Raw genomic sequence first — 19,726 nt, forward strand, 5'->3', positions numbered from 1 at the left:
GTTTAGAGAGATGGCAACAGCTTCCTTTCTATGGTGGCTGGTGGAATGAACTGTGACGGCTACCCCATCTCATCATTGCAAGCATTTTTTTAAATTCTCAAGTTGGGTACTGGCAATTCCTGGCTGCTAATCTCATGGTGTTTTAACTGTGTGGCGCTTTTCCTCTATCTCCAGAGCCTCAAACTGTGACAGTCTTGAAAAGTAAATGTGCTGCAGTTAAACCCCCCCCCCAAAAAAAAAAACTGTCACAGAGTATGTTCTCACATCGCGGACCCTCCAGAAACTGACTGCTGTATAGTCCTAATGGTGCTCTCCATCTCCACAGTACAGCAGGGGTGTCAAAGTCCCTCCTCGAGGGCCGCAATCCAGTCAGGTTTTCAGGATTTCCACAATAAATATGCATGAGATCTATTAGCATACAATGAAAGCAGTGCATGCAAATAGATCTCATGCAATTCATTGGGGAAATCCTGAAAACCCAACTGGATTGCAGTCCTCGAGAAGGGACTTTGACACCCCTGGTCTACAGGAAAGTAAACCCTTGTACAAAAGGTGCACCAACACAAAATAGTGAAATGAAATTAGCTTGCATCTAGCAAGGCATTTTGTCTGCTGTGTGTCAAGGTCTAGGGGGCATCTTGGGAGGTAGGTTGTAGGTGGGCTTTGGGTGGGTTAGACTTGAATGTCTTGCAATGATAATCAAATCTTTCCCAGGACTTCCTAGATGGAACTTAGATGTTTGGGGCTAGACCTGTTTTAGAAGCGTTTAAGTACCACAAAGGTACACAAACTTACCAGATGACCCCCCCTACTCCCCCTAGTAGTCACTAAACCTTTCCCACCCCACAGAGATCTGAATGAAACAGTACATACCTGTCTCTAGAACAGCAGCACTTGGTATGAGAAAGCCTAGTAGAGCAGCACATAGGTGTCTTAAGTAGTCAGTGGGTGGGCTAGTGAACCATAGGAGAAGCCAGACCCTAAAGGCACTGTAACCACATCTATGGTGTTAAGTATGAGCTCACCAAAACCCAACAATATTGCTATATAGATGCCACCTCAGCCATAAGAGCTATTGGGGTGGTAGGCAGGTGGGTATAGTAGGTTTTGGGGGAGTTTTGGAGGGCTCACCATAAATTATAAGGGGTTTTATGGTGAGATGTATATCTGATACTCTTTATATGAAGTTCATTGCAGTGCTCTCGAATGTGCCCCACTTCTCTGTTGGGATGTCTGTGTGGCCGGTCCATTACAATGCTGGCCCCTCCCATGACCAAATAGTCTGGGTTTGATGTTTTGGACTTGGATGTTTCTGTGGTTGAAAATGGGGGATAAAGTTAGGCGTCCTAAGGTTGGACATCCTGTCGGCCAAGATATCCAAGTAGGCGATTAAAAAAAAAAAAAAAAATATTGGACAGCAGACCTGGCTAGGCAACTACATCAACAGAGCTAGGCTGACCTATGTCGCATTTCAGAAAGAAATTAAGATAGCACTATTCAACAGATTTATCTCCTAATCAGTTACCAATTTTAAACAATTAACTCCATGCTGATAACTTGAGAAATACGTGTACTGTATCATATTGTATTTTACTAATTGTATTCTGTAATTCACTGACTGTCCAGCTCTCTTCACTGTGAACCGCCTAGAAGTCGTACGATTATGGCGGTATAGAAGAAATAAAGTTATTATTATAATTATTATTATTATCTAACAGTTTGCCTTTTGAAAAGGAATTTCTGAGCCTCCAAATTTGGATGTCTTGTAGGAAACGCCCAAATCAGACTTGGATGTTCTTTTCAAAAATGGCCCTCCACACATGGCAGCCATTTTGCAACCCTACATATGTAAATGCCATTAATGAGACAGTGGCCAGTCACCATTTAATTCTGCATCAGCGGGGAACATAAACAGTGTGGACTTAAGGAAGATGTTACCCTTATTCCCTTTTGTAAAGGGCTGGACATATGCACCAGAATAACATGTATGTGCAAAAGAACAGGTTCAAAGTGCTCCTTATACATGTGTGTTCCCTTTGTGAAATATAGAATACATATGTAGATTTTAATGCCACCAAATCCCACCCATATTATGTTCAAACCACGCCCCTTTGCAATCTACACTTTGTCCATATATACACATATAAATAGTTACATGTATGTGTCAGTTATTTACACATGTGTATCATTAATAGAACTTCCACAATAAGGGCCTTTATAAATAGCAAAAATTTGTAGTTCTCATCCTTCCACAAAGAAGGGTAACATGACAAGCAGGGGTGAAATGTCAAACACTGCTCCTTCACTGAGATTACACTAAGGAATCACATCACAAGGAAACAAGATAGCTCTCTCCATGCTAGTTAGCCAGCATAATGAAGGGTTACATGAACCCTTGATAATGTACTCTAAAAAGTCCTGACTTTTTAGAGTATATGTGGATATCTGCCATTGTATGCAATTATACATCATTTTATTGAATGAATAAGTGCCTGCATCATGTATGTCTTATTCGCAGTTTCTTCTTTGTGTTTGGTTTCACCACTTTTACTGCGGACCAGTTGGGTTTCATTTTTGTTTGTTGAGCTCAAAGGAAGACGCATACAGGTACAGCAGGAATTTCCCTGTCACAGAGTGTGTGCTTGAAGCTATTGAGGGTGAAGTAACTTGCCAGCAGGATTTAACTTTTGGCTTTCCTACCGCACAGATTACAGCTTTTTCACTAGTCTACTCCTTCAGTCTCTGAGAAGAGAGAGACAGTTGTATTATCCAGTAGTTTACTTGCATTAGTATAATATGTTGATTGGTACTTGTATGTTACTGCTGTGCAGGAGACAGAGAAGCTGGTAGTCTTCCTTTTTGGGATCGCTTCACACATGGTAGCAGATGTGAGCTGGCACAGCTTGGGCATTGAGCAGGGATTTCTGAGAACCATGGCAGAGGTATGTGCATGTGAGCTAGGAGTGCTGAAATCTGGTAATGCAAACTCATGACCAAAGTTATTCAACACCCTGAAATAAAAAAAAAACCCCATGTATGTTGGTTTAATACCACCGATAGCTTTTATGTTTATGTTTATTAGTATTTATAGACTGCTGTTCAATATATTATCATAGCGGTTTACATGGTACTAAAGGAAAGGAACTCCATTATCAAAGGGAAAGTAAAATACAAAGAATAATAAATTACAAAGTAAAATTCTATAAAAAAAATTATAAAGCTTAAAATATGATTATAAAAACAGCAGCTGCAAATCTCTCCATCAATGTTAATGCTTCTTGCCACACAGTCACTTGTCTTCAGAGCTTTCAGAGAGGACAGCACAAAGAGATGCAATCACGTGTTGTAAGCTTGTGGTTTGGTTTTGTGACAGTCTCCTTATGCATCCAAGAATGCCAGCAGAGAGTTATTGCTTTTGCTAAGCCATGTTTACCAAGTCATTTCCAATTGTGTGTGTTTTTTTTTCCCAGGTTGATTTTTATGGCTCCTATTCCCAAGCTCATAGTACTGGTGATTTTGGTAAAGTTTAAATCTTAATATATTTTTTTCGATAATTATTTTCAAGGAAGTCTTTTTGTGTGTTTATCTTCTGCCTTTCTCATCCTCCTCTTTGTCTAGCTAGGAATCTCCAACAGAAAGCGGTAAAGTGACTCATAGACCTCATACCCGGTACAAACTGTGGTTAATAAGAAGCACATTCACAAGACAAAAACAGGGAAAAAAACCAAACAAACCCCGCTTGCAGTGTATGTAATGTTTTGATGGAAAAGTACATGTGATGATTTCATAATGCTACTGAACTGCAAAATTGTCTCCTGTGATCATGATATTGCCTTACCACCATAGAACATAAGAACATAAGCAGTGCCTCCGCCGGGTCAGACCATAGGTCCATCCTGCCCGGCAGTCCGCTCCCGCGGCGGCCCAAACAGGTCACGACCTGTCTGAATCACCAGAAGGGGCTCCCTTGCCACCTTGGTTTCTCATTGAAGTCCTATCTTCCCATCGAAGTCCTAACCCTCCGGTCTTGCACATGCACGACCTGGTTGGGTTTCTATACTTATTACCTGGTTAGCGTTCTATACTTGTGTTACATCCCAGCTCCTCCCTCAGTATCCCACAATCCCTTTATCCCTCAGGAATCCGTCCAATCCCTGTTTGAATCCCTGTACCGTACTCTGCCTGATCACTTCCTCCGGTAGCGCATTCCAAGTGTCCACGACCCTTTGGGTGAAAAAAAACTTCCTTGCATTTGTTTTGAACCTATCTCCCTTCAGTTTCTCCGAATGCCCCCTCGTACTTGTTGTCCCCTTCAGTCTGAAGAATCTGTCCCTATCCACCCTCTCTATGTCCCTCATGATCTTGAAGGTCTCTATCATATCTCCCCTGAGCCTCCTTTTTTCCAGAGAGAAGAGCCCCAGCCTATCCAACCTCTCGGCGTATGGGCAGTGTTCCATCATTTGGATTGTACATGGGAGAGCTGGCACCCCCACTCCCAAATTTTGTGGGGGTCTAATGATGAAGGAACTAAGACAGGAAATAGCGGGCACAATCCAACATGTTTGCAACCTATCCTTGAAAACTGGTGAGGTGCCAGAGGACTGGAAATTGGCAAATGTCACACCCATCTTCAAGAAGGGATCGAGGGGTGACCCCGGGAACTACAGGCCGGTGAGCCTGACTTCAATTATAGGGAAGATGGTGGAAGCTATGATCAAGGACGGCATTTGCGAGCACATCGAAAGGAATGGCCTACTGAGAACAAGCCAGCACGGATTCTGTAAGGGAAGGTCGTGCCTAACGAACCTTCTGTACTTCTTTGAGGGGATAAGCAGTCGGGTGGACAATGGGGAGCCCATAGACATCATTTACCTCGACTTTCAAAAGGCTTTTGACAAGATGCCACATAAAAGGCTACTTAAGAAGCTGTGGAACCACGGGGTGGGAGGGGATGTGCACAGATGGATCAAGCACTGGCTGTCGGGTAGACAGCAGAGGGTTGGAGTAAAGGGTCAGTATTCTGACTGGCGGGGAGTCACGAGCGGTGTGCCAAGGGATCGGTGCTGGGGCCTTTACTCTTTAACATATTCATCAATGACCTGGAAAAGGAGGCAAAGTGTGAGGTTATAAAATTCGCAGACGATACCAAACTGTGCGGCAGAGTTAGGACCAGGGAGGAGTGTGAGGACCTACAAAGGGACCTGGACAAGCTGGAAGACTGGGCAAACAAATGGCAAATGCGCTTCAACGTGGACAAATGCAAGGTCATGCATATAGGGAAAAAGAACCCGTTGTTCAGTTACAAATTAGGGGGGGTATTGTTGGGAGACAGCAGACTCGAGAGAGACTTGGGTGTGCTGGTGGATGCATCACTGAAGCCATCTGCACAGTGCGCAGCAGCCTCGAAAAAAACCAACAGGATGCTGGGCATCATAAAGAAGGGCATAGCAACCAGAACACGGGAAGTCATCATGCCATTGTATCGAGCGATGGTGCGTCCACATCTGGAATACTGCGTTCAGTATTGATCGCCGCACCTCAAGAAGGACATGGCGGTACTTGAGAGAGTCCAAAGGAGAGCAACGAAAATGGTAAGAGGGCTGGAACACTGCTCATACGCTGAGAGGCTGGATAGGCTGGGGCTCTTCTCTCTGGAGAAAAGGAGGCTCAGGGGAGATATGATAGAGACCTTCAAGATCATGAGGGGCATAGAGAGGGTGGATAGGGACAGATTCTTCAGACTGAAGGGGACAGCAAATATGAGGGGGCATTCTGAGAAACTGAAGGGAGACAGGTTCAAAACAAATGCAAGGAAGTTTTTTTTCACCCAAAGGGTCGTGGACACTTGGAATGCGCTACCGGAGGAAGTGATCAGGCAGAGTACGGTACAAGGATTCAAACAGGGATTGGATGGATTCCTGAGGGATAAAGGGATCGTGGGATACTGAGGGAGGAGCTGGGATGTAACACAAGTATAGGAAGTTAACCAGGTAATGAGTATAAACCAACCTGGTCGTGCATGTGCAAGACCGGAGGGCTAGGACTTCGATAGGAAGGCAGGACTTAAATGAGAAACCAAGGTGGCAAGGGAGCCCCTTCTGATGATTCAGACAGGTCTTGACCTGTTTTTGGGCCACCGCGGGAGCGGACTGCTGGGCAGGATGGACCTGTGGTCTGACCCGGCAGAGGCACTGCTTATGTTCTTATGTTCTATGTTCTTATGACTTGGTCCTCCTCTCCCATTGCCAATTACTTCCTTAACCTCTGTTAGCCCCTCCCCCCACAAAAGTAACTAGGCAGATTTATAATCTTAGGGCTCCTTTTACGAAGCCATGTTAGGTCTTTAACGCGCGGAATAGCGCACGCTACATTGCCCCGCACACTAGACCTTAACGCCAGCATTGAGCTGGCATTAGTTCTAGAAGCATAGCGTGTGGTGTAGCACACGGTAATTTCCTGCGTGCGCTAAAAACGCTAGTGCACCTTAGTAAAAGGAGCCCTTAGTGACTTATCCCATGTGCTTTGTACTTGTGCAATTAATAATGCAAAAAAAAAAAAGAGATTTTTTTTTCTTGACTTGTAGGAGGAGATGTACTAGGCCAATATGAACTTGACTTTCATTACCTCGCTAAAGAATGGTAAGGAATAATGTATGTAGATGTTGAGGGGGACTCCTCTGCAGAAGTTAGCAGTACATTTCGTTAAAGGTAAAAGTTTCTGCAATAGACATCAGACGAATGGTGCTGTTCGGACTCAAAGGCAATTTCTGCTTCCGAAACCAGCATCATTGTGAGGCACTTGTGGATCTAGTGACATACTAATATAGTAGATGATGGCAGATAAAGACCCGAATGGTCCATCCAATCTGCCCAACCTGATTCAATTTAAATTTTTTTAATTTTTTCTTCTTAGCTATTTCTGGGCAAAAATCCAAAGCTCTACCCGGTACTGTGCTTGGGTTCCAACTGCCGAAATCTCTGTCAAAACTCACTCCAGCCCATCTACATCCTCCCAGCCATTGAAGCCCTCCCGAGCCCGTCCTCAACCAAAAGGCTATAATTTACGGATGAGGGGTGGTAGATTCAAGAGCAATGTTAGGAAATTCTACTTTACGTAGAGGGTGGTGGATGCCTGGAATGCGCTCCCGAGAGAGTTGGTGGAGGGAAAAACGGGGACGGAGTTCAAAGAACCGTGGGATGAACACAGAGGATCTAGAATCAGAAAATAATATTAAATATTGAACTAAGGCCAGTACTGGGTAGACTTGCACGGTCTATGTCTGTATATGACCATTTGGGGGAGGATGGGCTGGGGAGGGCTTCAATGGCTGGGAGGGTGTAGATGAGCTGGAGTAGGGTTTAACGGAGATTTCGGCAGTTGGAACCCAAGCACAGTACCGGGTAGAGCTTTGGATTCTTGCCCAGAAATATCTAAGAAGAAAAAATTTAAAAAAATTTAAATTGAGTCAGGTTGGGCAGACTGGATGGACCATTCAGGTCTTTATTTGCCATCATCTACTATGTTACTATACTGTTCTCCCAGGGGAGCTCAGAACGGTTTACATGAATTTATTCAGGTACTTGAGCATTTTTCCCTATCTGTCCTGGCAGGCTCACAAGCTATCTAATGTATCTGGGGCAAAGGAGGGATTAAGTGACCTGCCCAGGGTCACAAAGAGCAGTGTGGGTTTGAACCCACAATCTCAGGGTGCTGAGGCTGTAGCTTTAACCACTGCGCCACACTGTCCCGATACATTGAATAGTACAATCAGATTCTCTTGTAGAGAGACCTCCAGGTATAAATTGAATTTCATATTACAGTCACCTGGCTGGATAAATCAAAAACCTGAAAGTTTCCACTCCCAATCCCTCCATTCCTTTTTCTGACCCTTCAGTAAAACTCTGCTTATTTAGGTAATCAGGTGATGAACCTATTTTATAGATTAGTCTCTTCAATGGCCTTTACATAGTTGTAAGGTAGGGTTGTCCTACCTCGGTCCTCAAGGGCCATAATCCAGTTGGGTTTTCAGGATTTCCTCAAGGGCTGTAATCCAGTTGGGTTTTCAGGATTTCCTCAAGGGCTGTAATCCAGTTGGGTTTTCAGGATTTCCCCAATGAATTTGCATGAGATCTACTAGCATGCACTGCTTCCATTGTATACAAATAGATCTCTTGCATATTCATTGGGGAAATCCAGAAAATCCAACCTGGCAAGGACCGAGATTGGACACTCCTGTTCTGAGGCCTTGATTTTCACTCTCAGTCCTTGAAGACAACATGGATCAGATTTTGAGGATAACCCTATTGAATATCTATCGGAGAGATCTGCATGCCCACTACCTTGATTGTCTGCAAATCTCTCATACATAAACTGAGTTTTCTATGATGAAGTAAGAATTCAGTACTTTTGATGGCTCAGATTGGCTCAGACACTTAAGGCCCTTTCTAGGAGGCATCTAAGACAATCAAGGCCTTAGGTTGCCTGCCTGATGCATCTTGGAGATCACCAGCCTGGTGCATCAATGGGAGGACCCTAAAGATCTGATTGGCACAGATGCCTAAGGCCCCACCCCTGGGAGGAGTCTTAGTTGGCTGAACCAATCAGGGCCATGCATCACAGGATTCAATGGGAAGGGGAAGGCCCGTCATTTTGGAGTGGCCTGCAGGCAGGAGGGACTGGGCTCCTGCTGTGATCTTCACTCAGAGGTATGGGGGTTGTTCGGAGGGGGGGGAGCCAGGGGGCTAAGGTAGGAGGGAGAGGGCATCCTTCCTGCTGACTTTTTTCTAAGGATGGGGAGTGGAGTTCTGGCAGGGGGGTCAGTTCAGTTCAGCTTGGTGGGGGTTTCATGGCAGCAGGAAGGAGTGGGCATCACTCATAAGAACATAAGAAGTTGCCACCACTGGGTCAGACCAGAGGTCCATCGCGCCCAGTGGTCCGCTCCCGCGGCGGCCCATCAGGTCTGTGACCTGTGAAGTAGTTCCTGACCATTTCTGTAACCTACCTCTACATCTATCTGTAACCCTCAATCCCCTCATCCTTTAAGAACCTATCTAAACCTTCCTTGAAACCCTGAAGTGTGCTCTGGCCTATCACAACCTCTGGAAGCGCGTTCCATGTGTCCCCCACCCTCTTGGTAAAAAAGAACTTCCTCACATTTGTTCTAAACCTGTCCCCTCTCAATTTCTCCGAGTGACCCCTTGTACTTGTGGTTCCCCACAGTCTGAAGAATCTGTCCCTGTCCACCATCTCTATGCTCCTCAGGATTTTGAAGGTTTCTATCATGTCTCCTCTAAGTCTCCGCTTTTCCAGGGAGAACAGCCCCAGCATTTTCAACCTGTCAGTGTATGAAAAGTTTTCCATACCATTTACCAGTTTAGTTGCTCTCCTCTGGACCCCCTCAAGTACTGCCATGTCCTTCTTGAGGTACGGCATCCAGTACTGGACACAGTACTCCAGATGTGAGCGCACCATTGCACGAGATAGCGGCATGATGACTTCCTTCGTCCTGGTCGTGATACCCTTTTTAGTGATACCCAACATTCTGTTCGCTTTCTTTGAGGCTGTCGCACACTGTGCTGATGCTTTCAATGTTGTGTCCACCATCACCCCCAGGTCTCTTTCAAGGTTACTTACCCCTAGCAATGATCCCCCCATTTTATAGCTGAACATCGGGTTCTTTTTCCCTATGTGCATGACCTTGCATTTCTCTATGTTAAAGCTCATTTGCCACTTTTTTGTCCACTTTTCCAGTCTCGTTAGGTCTCTTTGCAGGTCTTCGCAGTCTTCCGTGTTTCTAACCCTGCTGCAGAGTTTGGTGTCATCAGCAAATTTAATAACCTCACATTTCGTCCCTGTCTCCAGGTCGTTGATAAATATATTGAACAGGAGCAGTCCCAGCACCGACCCCTGTGGAACTCCGCTTGTGACCTATTGCCAGTCTGAGTAATGGCCCTTTACTCCAGCCCTCCAACTCCTTCCTCCCTTTATTTTTCTTCCGGGGGTCGTTGGGGAAGGCCGTCATCGGGGGGGAACCATGACTCGCCTTTTTTATGGAGCAGATATTGTGCGTGTGTAACACAAGTACATCTGTGCTTTTAAAAAAGAAAATAAAAATAAGCCCAGAACTGCTGAGTGGCAGAAGGCTGCTTTGAGATTTCCCCTGCTGCTCAGCTGTTTGGGCTTCCCGAAACCGGCTCTGCAAATGTGTGAGAGCCGGTTTCTAAATGTCTGATTGGACATCTGCAAAACTCATTTGCATGGGAAGCCATTTGAACATCAACCACTGTTTAGAAATTGGCCAAAAAATCCCGCACGGCAGCAACCCGCACGGTCTTAATGATTGTTTTTAGTGCATGTACCTCTTAGTGACTACTGAACTCCAGATGATAACCTATTATATAACACCGTATACATTTTCTTTATTTATTGAATAGCAGCTCTATGATTGGCCCCTTCATGTATGGTCTTTGTTGCTAGTTGCAGGAATACTCCTCCTGCAGGAAACCTAGAATGTCCCTGTTTCCAGTTGACATTGCAGCATCTTCTAGAAAAGAATCACCGAACTATAATGTTTCTCCTTGCAAGTTTGGGAATATCTTCAACTAAATGTGTATCCAACTCTTTGGCCTGTAAAAGAGGTCATGATATCTCATCAGTACGCCTTTCAGCGCCATATAAGTGATAAATAGTAGTAGTAGTATAAATGGATGCTCCATTCTCTTTCTAAAAATCAGGAGCAGATAGAGCGATCGGGGCCCCTAAACACCCATCTAACATATGTCAAATAGCTACAAGACAATTGGATTTTCAAACGCTAGTGATAATGCCAGCAGCAGAAAGTCTCAAGAAATGAGCTGTAGGGAAATGAGATAGTAGGATCCCTGCTTCAGCGGGAATAGCAGCACTTAAAAATAAGCTTGCTTTTGTTGTGTTGGTGAAAGCTTTTAGCATCATTGTCTTACATCACTCATGTTGACCACTTTGCTCACCCTATATAAATAATAGTGTGAAAATAAATCAATTAAGAACAATAGATGTGCTCAAACATTTATTAAATGTATTAACACCCATTAGTATGTGAAGAACACTGGTATTCTGATTAGTAGACAAAGGCCTGTGACTTATATAGGTTTTTCTGATGTATTACATAAACATGCTTCGATGGGAAGATAGGACTTAAATGGGAAACCAAGGTGGCAAGGGGGCCCCTTCTGGTTATTCAGACAGGTCGTGACCTGTTTGGGCCGCCGCGGCTGGCGGGATGGACCTGTGGTCTGACCCGGCGGAGGCACTGCTTATGTTCTTATGTTCTTATGTTCTTATGCTAATTAAAATTATGATTTAATGTTTCTGCTTCCTTAGTACTGTGTTTCTCCCTCTTTCCCAGCTAGCACTTATCTTCTCTTCATATCTTTGTAATAATAGTTACTATTCGCTTCGCTTTAATTCTCTAAAATTATCACAATTTCTTCAGTAGGAAAATCAAGACGATAGTTTCATGAACTAACATCATTACCTGTGGGCTATTCCATGGTGTCAATTTGACTTCTGAAAGGATAGGGTTTTTTTCAGCTGGCTAATTTTAATTAAAGAATGCAGGACCTTTTAAATAAGCAAAAGGATTGCTGCCAGTCCACCAAATACCCACCTTATTTTGCAGCAGACTCCCTTCTCATTCCTCCAGTCCTTCCCCAAGTTTTCCCAATTCCACATCCACCCCTCTGTCTCTTTCCCTCCATTTTCACACCTTCTCTCAGTTCATCTGTTCTGCATCAAGGGAAGCTGCTGGTGCCAGCCCTGGGCCTAATTATTAAGTAGACATAGCAGCAGCAGTAGCAAATAGACAGTGAACACAGGGACTGTGGTCCTGATTTTATAAGAGGCACCTACATTGAGGGTGCCTAACTTAAATCTGCACTTAAGTTAATTGTTTTATAATGGATTAAAAGGCATGGTAATTCGGTATGTGCATGGAATACCACATGGCGCCTAGTGACACCTAAGTAGATGCGCCATGTGATGCCTAACGATGCCTACCTAAAAAGTAGGCGTGGTTAGGGGGTAGAGAATAGGCATGGTTGACTTAGGCATCACTAGGCATCTGAGGTAGGCGCTATACTAGCACCTAGTGACACTTAAGTCTGCTTAGGTGCTGCTAGATGTGATTCTATAACGGATGCCTAGCGGTTGGTTGACAACCACGTGGAACAATGCCTTCAAGTTAGGCGCTGCTAGTCGCTGTTTACAGAATCAGGCCCTGTAAGCCAGTGCACACTCGCAGCTCTCTTGAGGGACCCATCATTCTCCTTATATAAAGGAAATCCAGGCAGAAGGTGCTGCTACAGGAGTTGAGAGAGCATGCCACTCATACTGACAACCTGCTGCTGCTGCCACCATCACGATTTCTAGCAGCCAGACCTAAGGCCAGGAGGGGAATCTTATGTAGGAACTGGAGAGAAAAGGGGCAGAGTCCTACATGGCGGTGGTGGTGGTGGAGTGTAGGAGACAGTTTTGCAACCCTACATAAAGACCAACCTGAACTTTGTATTTTTCTTGTTATAGCAGGGGTGTCCAATGTCGGTCCTCGAGGGCCGCAATCCAGTCGGGTTTTCAGGATTTCCCCAATGAATATGCATGAGATCTATGTGCATGCACTGCTTTCAATGCATATTCATTGGGGAAATCCTGAAAACCCGACTGGACTGCGGCCCTCGAGGACCGACATTGGACACCCCTGTGTTATAGCATTTAATGCACCAGGCACTAAATGTTATTGTCTGCAAAAATATTATGTAAATAAATGATTCAAACAGCTTTGTACACATGTTGGATGGTGATGATTTTTGCCTTTACCATTTTCCACCCCTCCCCCCTGTTTCTTAGGTATCTGCCTGTCAAAGACCTGACCAGGATCTATGAGGAATACTATGGCCAAAAAGTTATATCAGAGGGCAGAATTATTGACTGCACTTATCTGCAATTTCTGGAAATGTAAGCTTGGCAAGGAGATCCAGATACAGTAAAACCTTGGATTGCAAGTAACTTGGTTTGCAAGTGTTTTGCAAGACAAGCAAAACATTTTATTAAATTTTAATTTGATATACAAGCAATGTCTTGCAATACAAGTACATACAGTATACACACATCATAACGGAGCCGATGGTTCTTCTCTCTCTGACTCTACAAGTGTAGTGACTGTTCTAAACGAGCAACATCTTGCAATACGAATACATACAGTATACACGCGTCACATTATCACAACTGAGCCGATGTTTCTTCTCTCTCTGACATTGCAGGAGTGTAATGACTGTTCTAAATGAGCGAGGTCTTGCAATATGAGTACATATAGTATACACGCATGACATCATCACAACTGAGACGATAGTTCTTCTCTCTGACTCTGCAAGAGTGTAGTGACTGTTCTAGACAAGCGAGGTCTTGTAATACGCCCATACAGTATACACGTGTCACATCATCACAACTGAGCTGATGGTTTGACGCTGCGAGAGTGTAGTGACTGTTCTAAACAAGAAAAGTCTTGCAATATGTACACACATCACAACTGAGCCGATGGTTCTTCTCTCTCTGACGCTGAGAGTGTAGTGACTGTTCTAAACATGCAAAGTCTTGCAATATGTACACACATCACAACTGAGCCGATGGTTCTTCTCTCTCTCTGACGCTGAGAGTGTAGTGACTGTTCTAAACGAGCAAGGTCTTGCAATACAAATGCGTATAGTATTTTGTATTAAAGTTGTGGAACGAATCGTCTGAGTTTCCATTATTTCCTATAGGGAAATTCGCTTTGATATACGAGTGCTTTGGATTGCAAGCATGCTTTTGGAACGAATTATGCTCGCAAACCAAGGTTTAACTGTATCAAGTTCCACACAAAAATGTAGTTTTTTGCCTTTCACATATACTTCTTTTTGTGTGAACATTGCAGTAATGTGATACTCTTATAGGAGCCCCTTTGCAAAGCTCTAGGAAGTACTAATGCATGCGCTGAGGTGTCCCATAGTAATTTTGTCATGTTCATTGTCACCACCTATGCTTTGGCCGAGCAGTTTTAGGTAGCCAGGCAGTAATATACGCTTAACTACTGGCGTGAGCCCCCTTTGAAGTAGGGGGTACCTTTCAACTAGGATACCTGAATTTGCTCCTTAGCACAGCCCCTGTGCGGGCTCCTAGAGAAATCCACCAGTCAGCAGGGTTCCAGTGTGTAATAATGAGTTTTATTAAAGCCTCGCTCACAGCAATCCCATGCCAAGGTACTCCCAGTGGCATGAATTTTACAGTCAAAAGAATACAGAAGAACTTCCTCAAAACAAAAATATAAATCACTTTGCTGTGGACTTTATCACACATGAAACACAGTCTCAATAGTCCTCTTCACCAGAGTTGTATATTGGTTCAAGTAATCTGCTATCAGAGCAAGAGTTCTTTACTTTTATTACTGCCCAGTGAAGCTGGCTAACTGAACATACTCAATAAGGCTGACCTGTGTTTATACAGCAAAACGGAGCAGTCCTCCGTTCAGCATTTTCCCTAAGACTGCAAAGGCAGGCAGACTTAATTGCATTTCACACATTGCAGCTGTGAACAGGTACAGAGGTTTGGTAACCTGAAACCATAGTTCTTCAGCTGTACTCCTGTCAAGCGTTTGTTTAGCTAAGCTAAGATTCATACAGGCATTGGTACAGGCACTTGTGCTCTACTCAGCCAGTTATTTAAGATTAAACTTTGCCCCTTCAATATTACAGTCTTTATCATAACATGCTCTCATACCCCAGTGAAAACCACAGAGGAACAACAAGGTAAGAAAAATAAATCCTTTCCTTTGAACTCACAGGGTTTATGCTGTCTCCATGGGTTCAGGCTGTGTTTCAAACAGAACACTACTCTCTTCAACCACCATGGGCATACAGGATTCTGAAAGAGAGTTCCCAACCTGTTCCTCCTTCATGTCCCAATTGAACTCAGCAAGCTGCCCTGGCTGCTTCCAGGCAAGCACAGCCTCATGCTGGGCTCCCTGTCTTGGCACAGCTCCTGCCTCGAGGGCTCTCCTGGTTCCTTCCTCCTCCGTCCCCTCTAGCTCTCTACAGAGCCTCGCTTTAAGCTGAGGGAAGAAACCACTCCCCCTCTGACTAGGTGGGGGAAGGGCTTTCCTTCCCTCTGCTTGTAACGGTTCTCTCAGGGAAAATTGCTTGCCTGCCTTCTGCTTCCCAGGCACTGGATAATGAGAAAGCAGAGATTTCTGCTTTTGCTTAGATACTACCTTAGGTAAAGCAAAGCTTTCTTGTTTTGTCTCCATATCTTCCTCACTGCTTACATGGTAGTCAGCTGAATTATTCTCTTGGCATTGACCTGGTCAGCCCTTCTGCACCGGGGTTTGTATATCTTTCTATATTTCTCTGTGACCAACCTCGGGGATACAGTAGGTTTGTCACATCATACACTACCCACACACTATAAAATAAAATTTATTTTTTTGCTCAAGGAGCATGATTGGGGGGTGGAGATAGAGAGATGGTGTGCTAATCTATTTAAATGTAAGTAATATGGGGGCTAATGGAGAAATATAGAGTAGATGGAAGCATGTTCTGGGCACATGATTCAGAAAAGGGGTTTGTGCACAAACTAAGCCTATGCAAACCCCTGAATGCTAGTGCACATCCTATATAAATAGATGGTAATGAGGCTATTAGTTATTCTGCCCCAATGCAGAAAACTGTAAGGGGAGCACTGCACAACATGGTAACAAGAATGCCAAGTCAGACAAGGCAGCAGTTGAATTGAGACAGAACAGCTAATAGCCCCATTACCCCCACTGCCTCAGGTTGCTTTATATCCTCACAAAATCTTCTGAATCTATACCCTCTGACCCCATAAGGAATTATCTCCCCAGAAACAACCCAAAATATCCCTTATATTCTAGTGGACCGCCCCATTCTCTGAACCCCTCTCCAATATCCTCTCAAAAATCCCTGGTAGTCTAGTGGACTATCAATCTCCATCCCCCACTGTGACACCCCCAAAATTAGACCTCCTTCCCCCAATTCCCCTCCTGACACTCCCAAAACATTCCTGGTAGTCTACTCTAGAGGATTCTGACTTCCACCCCAGGTTCTCCTGTACCTTTAAACCAAAGGCAGAAGCAATACTCACTCATTCCTACCTTACAGCACCATCTTACAGAATAGTGACACTTGACCCTGTGTGATGCATCCTGGGATGTACCACATGGAGTCAATCTGGTGTGGTATTCAGCCTATGCCTGCTAGGAGTGTCCCCAGAGCAGTGCACAACTCAAGAGCAGACACTCTACAAACAGCTCAATTTAAACCTCAAACTGAACATTTTGATAACTTTCCTTCTTTGGCCCCTAGAGGGAGTGGAAGAGCAGATTTGCCTGTTTCCCAACCCCCACACAGCTCTAGGTTAATTCCCAGCAGTCACCTGCAGGCTGGAAGTAGAAACAGCCGGAAAACCTTTTCACCTGAGGATTTGGGGCATGGCTGCAGGCTATTACACCAGAGAGCTGAAAAGTTAGAGAGAGAGAAGGAGAAGCAGCAGCAAGAGGAAAGGCAGAGAGACTCAGGGTTGAGAGCTCTGAATGGCAGTGAGCAGCTGGAAGGTATGGAGCTGACTGAGGCTGGTTTGGAGTCACCCAACTTCATGCCTCAAGATTTCCAGGACATGGAGCTGGAGCCATATGTTGAGCCACAGAATGGAGTCCTGCCAATGGAGGTTTGCTGGACTGAAGGCAAGTAATTCAGATTGCCTAAATGCTTTACTTGAACACTGCTTAACTAAGCTGATTAAATGTTTTTGTGGTAACCCTGAAGAAGGTGTGGTGCTTGGAGGCACCTCTAAGAACTGTAAAAGACTTGTTTTGAGATTTTGTGGGTTTTTTCTTTTCCCTCTGTGTGGGGGAAGGGCTGTTACCAGTCCCAGGCAGTGGGGAATGCTCTGTGTTTTCTGTGGTGGGATTGAGGGCCTATGATGGGCGAATTGCAACCACACAGTGCACACTCCCTGGCCAGCAAGTCAACTGCTGGGGCCTAGTGCCGTAGCACTAGCACAGGCTGAGGGAAATCAGCCCAAAAGACTGTTTTATTAATGTTTGAAAGTTTGGACTATTAATCGGCTGGAGAGCCAGCAGCAGCTTTGGAAAAGCTTGAATTATGTGTTTTTGAACTTTATTTGACTGACATTAAACCAGAGACTGTTTAGTAGTGTATTTGTTTTGGGACTATATTTTATATCTGGAACATCCTGACAAGATTGTGGGTTTTTTTCAATATGAAACTGATTGAACTTGAAACAAGCAAGCTGGTTTGAATATTTTGTTTTGAAGAATAAACCCAGTTATTGCTTAATACAATACCTACCTGGTGTGGTGGTGTTAACTTTTGCTAACCTTTTTTTTTTTCCTTGTGCTGCCCATAGTGGCTCACAAGAGTTTTCTCTTGCCACTGGTGCCCTAGGACCCATTGCCCGGAGGCTGCCGGTGACACTGGTAAATGGAAAATTTTTCCTGCACACAGATCACTTAAAAATTACACACGCCATTCCTATAATTTTATTTATAATTTTGCAAGAAATTAAATAGGTAGAATACTTGTTTCCAGAAAAACTGAGAAAGAGAGAATACATAAGTCAAGTTCTTTTAAACATTTTTATAAATGATATTGCTGAAGGGTTGACGGGTAAGATTTGCTTCTTTGTAGATGATACCAAAATCTGCAATAGAGTAGACATGCCGGATGGTGTGAATAACATGAAGACAGAAGAAGCTTGAAGAATGGTCTGAAATTTGGCAGCTAAAATTTAATTCTAAGAAATGCAAGGTCATGCATTTGGGCTTCAAAAACCAGAGGGCACAGTACAGTTTAGGGGGTGAAGAAGAATTTATATGCATGACAGAAGAGCGGGACTTGGGTGTGATTGTATGTGATGATCTTAAGGTAGCCAAACAGGTTGAAAAGGTGACGGAGAAAGCAAGAAGGATGCTAGGTTGCATAGGGAGAAGTATGACCAGTAGGAAAAAGGAGGTATTGATGCCTCTGTATAAGACTCTGGTGAGACCTCATTTAGAATATTGTGTAGAATTCTGGAGGTCGCACCTTCAAAAAGATATAAAAAGAATGGAGTTGGTCCAGAGGAAGCCTGCTAAAATAGTGTGTGATATTTGTGATAAGGCGTTTGAGGACAGACTTAAAGATCTCAATCTGTACACTTTGGAGGAAAGGCAGGGAGGGGAGATATGATGGTCGTTTAAATACCAACATAATATAAATGTGCATGAGTCGAGTCTCTTTCATTTGAAAGAAAACTCTGCAATGAGAGGACATAGGATGAAGTTAAGAGGTGATAGGCTCCGGAGTAATCTGAGGAAATACTTTTTTTACAGAAAGGGTGGTAGATGTGTGGAACAGTCTTCCGGAAGAGGTGTTGGAAACAGAGCCTGTGTCTGAATTCAAGAGGGCCTGGGATAGGCACGTGAGATCTCTCAGAGAGAGAAAGAGATAATGGTTACGGTGAATGGGCAGACTAGATGGGCTATTTGGCCTTTATCTGCCAGCATGTTTCTATGTTTCTATGTTAATCTATAATAAGGAACAAGAAGAATAAGAATAAGAACAACTCTTCATTATACTACAATAGCGAGGAGTGAATCTAAAATATTAGGAAATCATACAGTATCAGAAATCTAGACAAAAAAATAGCACATTGTGGTATCTTGAAGCATGGCTGCAAAGCACTTATGTACACTTCTGTAAATGTCTTTTTTCTGTTCCCCTTTTTAGGTATGGTGAAGTGTTTGCTGTTTCCAAGGTATGGTGATTTGTTTCTTTCTGAAACAATTAGATAAGAAAAACATGCTGAATGAGATCTGTAGTTTCTGTACCTGTGATATGCTATGCAGTATTTCAGAAGTATATCTGCCAAAGGATACTAATCATAACTGAAAAGCAACACAAAGAATCACATCAGAGTGCTGGTGATATGGTGCTCTGGCTGATATGATAACAAATTGTGTCCCAGGGATGCCACTGTTACATGCATTTCTGCTAATTTCCAGGCATACTAGCTAGAAATAGCCCTTCGGGATAGATAGGAAAAATGCCTGAATGAAGTGAGTGGCTTATGTAAAAACTGTTCTGGGAAAAAAACCAAAAGTTGAATAAATAAGAAGGCCATTGTTAACAAATGACCAGGAAATTATATTAGAGAGAGGGGGAAAGGAACGTGGCAGAGGAAATCAGGGCAGTAGAAGGCTGCGAAGCAGCGTGTTTACAGTGCTGCAGATGCTTCTGGAGTCTGGAGGCTTTTGGTCATCTCGCAGTGGGAGGCTCGGATGGGAGGGTCAATGGGGGTTCAGGTGCGGCGAGGAGGGGTGGGGGGTGCGCTGATGAACAACTTACTTATTGAGGGGGGAGCCACGCCGGGCGATGTGTAAGGGAGCCGGCAAGACCGCAGGGACCTTTGTATGCGCACTCCTGCCGGCCATAGACCTATGGATCAGGGATCACGCAGGTAAGAGTGCGCATACGTGCTTAGCGTTTTATTATAGTATATATAAATATATATATAAATATATATATATATATATATATATATATATATATATATATATATATATATATACTTAACCTACTTAACCTACTTAACCTACTTAACCAGCAAATTACACAAATATATATATATATATATATATATA

At 43.8% G+C, this 19,726-nt stretch overlaps 1 protein-coding gene across 4 annotated transcripts in view; it reads left to right on the forward strand.

The window, feature by feature from the left end:
• The window catches only part of GPLD1 (glycosylphosphatidylinositol specific phospholipase D1), a 111,740-nt gene that overhangs the window by 16,784 nt on the left and 75,230 nt on the right, over window positions 1-19,726 (forward strand). For all 4 annotated transcript variants that reach the window (XM_033934498.1, XM_033934499.1, XM_033934500.1 and 1 more), the window contains 5 exons: window positions 2,832-2,942; window positions 3,471-3,519; window positions 6,584-6,638; window positions 12,883-12,990; window positions 18,813-18,840. In XM_033934498.1, coding sequence (XP_033790389.1) covers window positions 2,832-2,942; window positions 3,471-3,519; window positions 6,584-6,638; window positions 12,883-12,990; window positions 18,813-18,840 — 351 coding nt within the window. The remainder of the gene's footprint in view (window positions 1-2,831; window positions 2,943-3,470; window positions 3,520-6,583; window positions 6,639-12,882; window positions 12,991-18,812; window positions 18,841-19,726) is intronic.

Source organism: Geotrypetes seraphini, chromosome 2, assembly GCF_902459505.1.
Source record: "Geotrypetes seraphini chromosome 2, aGeoSer1.1, whole genome shotgun sequence".
Taxonomy (NCBI): Eukaryota; Metazoa; Chordata; class Amphibia; order Gymnophiona; family Dermophiidae; genus Geotrypetes; species Geotrypetes seraphini.